The 1,658-nt window shown below is 49.5% G+C and overlaps 1 protein-coding gene across 1 annotated transcript; it reads left to right on the plus strand.

The window, feature by feature from the left end:
- Positions 1–365: 365 nt before the first annotated feature.
- LOC143181393 (uncharacterized) lies at positions 366–1,432 on the plus strand. The gene is made up of 4 exons (XM_076381774.1): positions 366–413; positions 445–679; positions 1,067–1,238; positions 1,285–1,432. Exons 1-4 carry the CDS (start codon positions 366–368, stop codon positions 1,430–1,432), a joined length of 603 nt encoding a protein of 200 aa, XP_076237889.1.
- Positions 1,433–1,658: the final 226 nt, after the last annotated feature.

Genomic DNA, 1,658 nt, shown 5'->3' on the forward strand with positions numbered 1-1,658 from the left:
GATCGCTTTTTGCATGGGCGCATAACAAACAGCGAGCGAGCGGGCAAAACCTCTTCCGTGTCATGACCAATAGAGCGGAATCGATTGTTTCGGGCGAAACGTTGTCCCGCGTGCGTGGACTGTTTGTCGTTATGTCGCGCCTAGCTCAAAGAAATGCGATACTTTATGCACAGAAAGTTGACTCTCTCGTGGGCTTAGTTTTTTCACGCTGCAACGCCTGTCGTATGTTCCTGTTGCTCTGGCGTTGAATAACGCCCAGGATGGCGAAATCCAACCTGCCAAAAACGGTGATTGCTGGTATATAAGCTCGCGGGCCCTTGTACTGGAATATCATTCCATCGACATCCTGTGGACCAGCAAGCAACATGGTGATCAAGGTTCGCATGGACTCGAACTTGCTCAGCGACTTCGAGGCTAAAGGAGGATTTACTGTTTTGTTGACAGTTCTCTCTAGTCTTGGCTGTCGTCGTCCTGGTGGCAGTACGAGAAGGGTCGGCGGGACACGCTCACAGCTTCGCCCACTTCCACGGGCCAGTGGAAGGTCCCGCGGAGGAGGTCTCCCACCACGGCAAGCATGGACATCACATCAACTACGTGGCCCATCCCAAGTACGAGTTCTCTTATGGCGTCGAGGACCACCACACTGGCGACCACCATGGCCAGAAGGAGCACAGGGACGGTGAGTCCATGATGAACGGAAAATCGTTCCGCTTCAAGGCATAAATCCAGCTCGGTGCTCGACTTTCTTATTTCTCGCGATAAGTGTGCACACGCTTATCGTCCTGCTGCAGGAGCCTGGAAAGAAAATTATAGATGCAAATAAATTCTGCTCAACAGGTCGATATATTATATTGCCCTCGCGCTGGCAATATCGTGGGCTCTGTACTGGGTGATCCAAAATGGATCCTCCTTGAAACACATCAGAGCATGTTTAACGAGTCGTATTTATTTTATTCTCCATTATGGATATAGTCTTTACCCACTGGAATCTTGTTATATGCATGTAATATTATTCATGCGGTTTGGGAGTCCTCCCACCAAACTCATAGCCATATTTGCACTATAGGCAAAAAAGTGGTCGGTGAGTACACCATCAAGGAACCAGGTGGCAATGTACGAGTAGTCAAGTACCACGCCGACCCCCATGGCGGATTCTTCGCGTATGTGCACAATTCCAATGGCAACGACCACGACACTGGCAGCGGTGGCTATGGCTACGGCGGCAGCGCTGGAGGAGGGCAAGGATTCGGCTATGGATCTTATTAACCCAGACCTGTTCTCCAGGATTATCGACATTGCACTCTTTAAATTCACGCAGGAGCTCGTTACCCAAGGATTAACGTTCGTTATAGTTACTGAGCACTTGGACCAAAGAAAATTGGGAGCGCGGACCCTTCTTACCCGCGGCTCGCGTTTGTTGCTGTTGCTCTGACCGTTAAATATATATATGTTATACGCTACAAAGTTTCCACTTTGCTCACACCCTCCTGCTGTCGATGCGTTTCTGGAATGGTCGCTTTTACGACCAGGGGAATTTCCAGCTGAAACTGAACAACCGAATCTACAGGTACGCCTGTGAAAATATGAAGGCCGTAACAATCACGGTATCGCCGCAGTAAAGTTATCTTCCACGGCGAAATATGGGGATCGTGATATTT

The sequence above is a fragment of the Calliopsis andreniformis genome, chromosome 7, assembly GCF_051401765.1.
Source record: "Calliopsis andreniformis isolate RMS-2024a chromosome 7, iyCalAndr_principal, whole genome shotgun sequence".
NCBI classification, from domain to species: Eukaryota; Metazoa; Arthropoda; class Insecta; order Hymenoptera; family Andrenidae; genus Calliopsis; species Calliopsis andreniformis.

Coding starts and splice junctions, on each gene's coding strand:
- LOC143181393 (XM_076381774.1), top strand. CDS start 366: ATGGTGATCAAGGTTCGCATGGACTCGAACTTGCTCAGCGACTTCGAG. Junction 680..1,066: donor CCAGAAGGAGCACAGGGACG/GTGAGTCCATGA, acceptor TTTGCACTATAG/GCAAAAAAGTGGTCGGTGAG. Junction 1,239..1,284: donor GGCGGCAGCGCTGGAGGAGG/GCAAGGATTCGG, acceptor CCTGTTCTCCAG/GATTATCGACATTGCACTCT.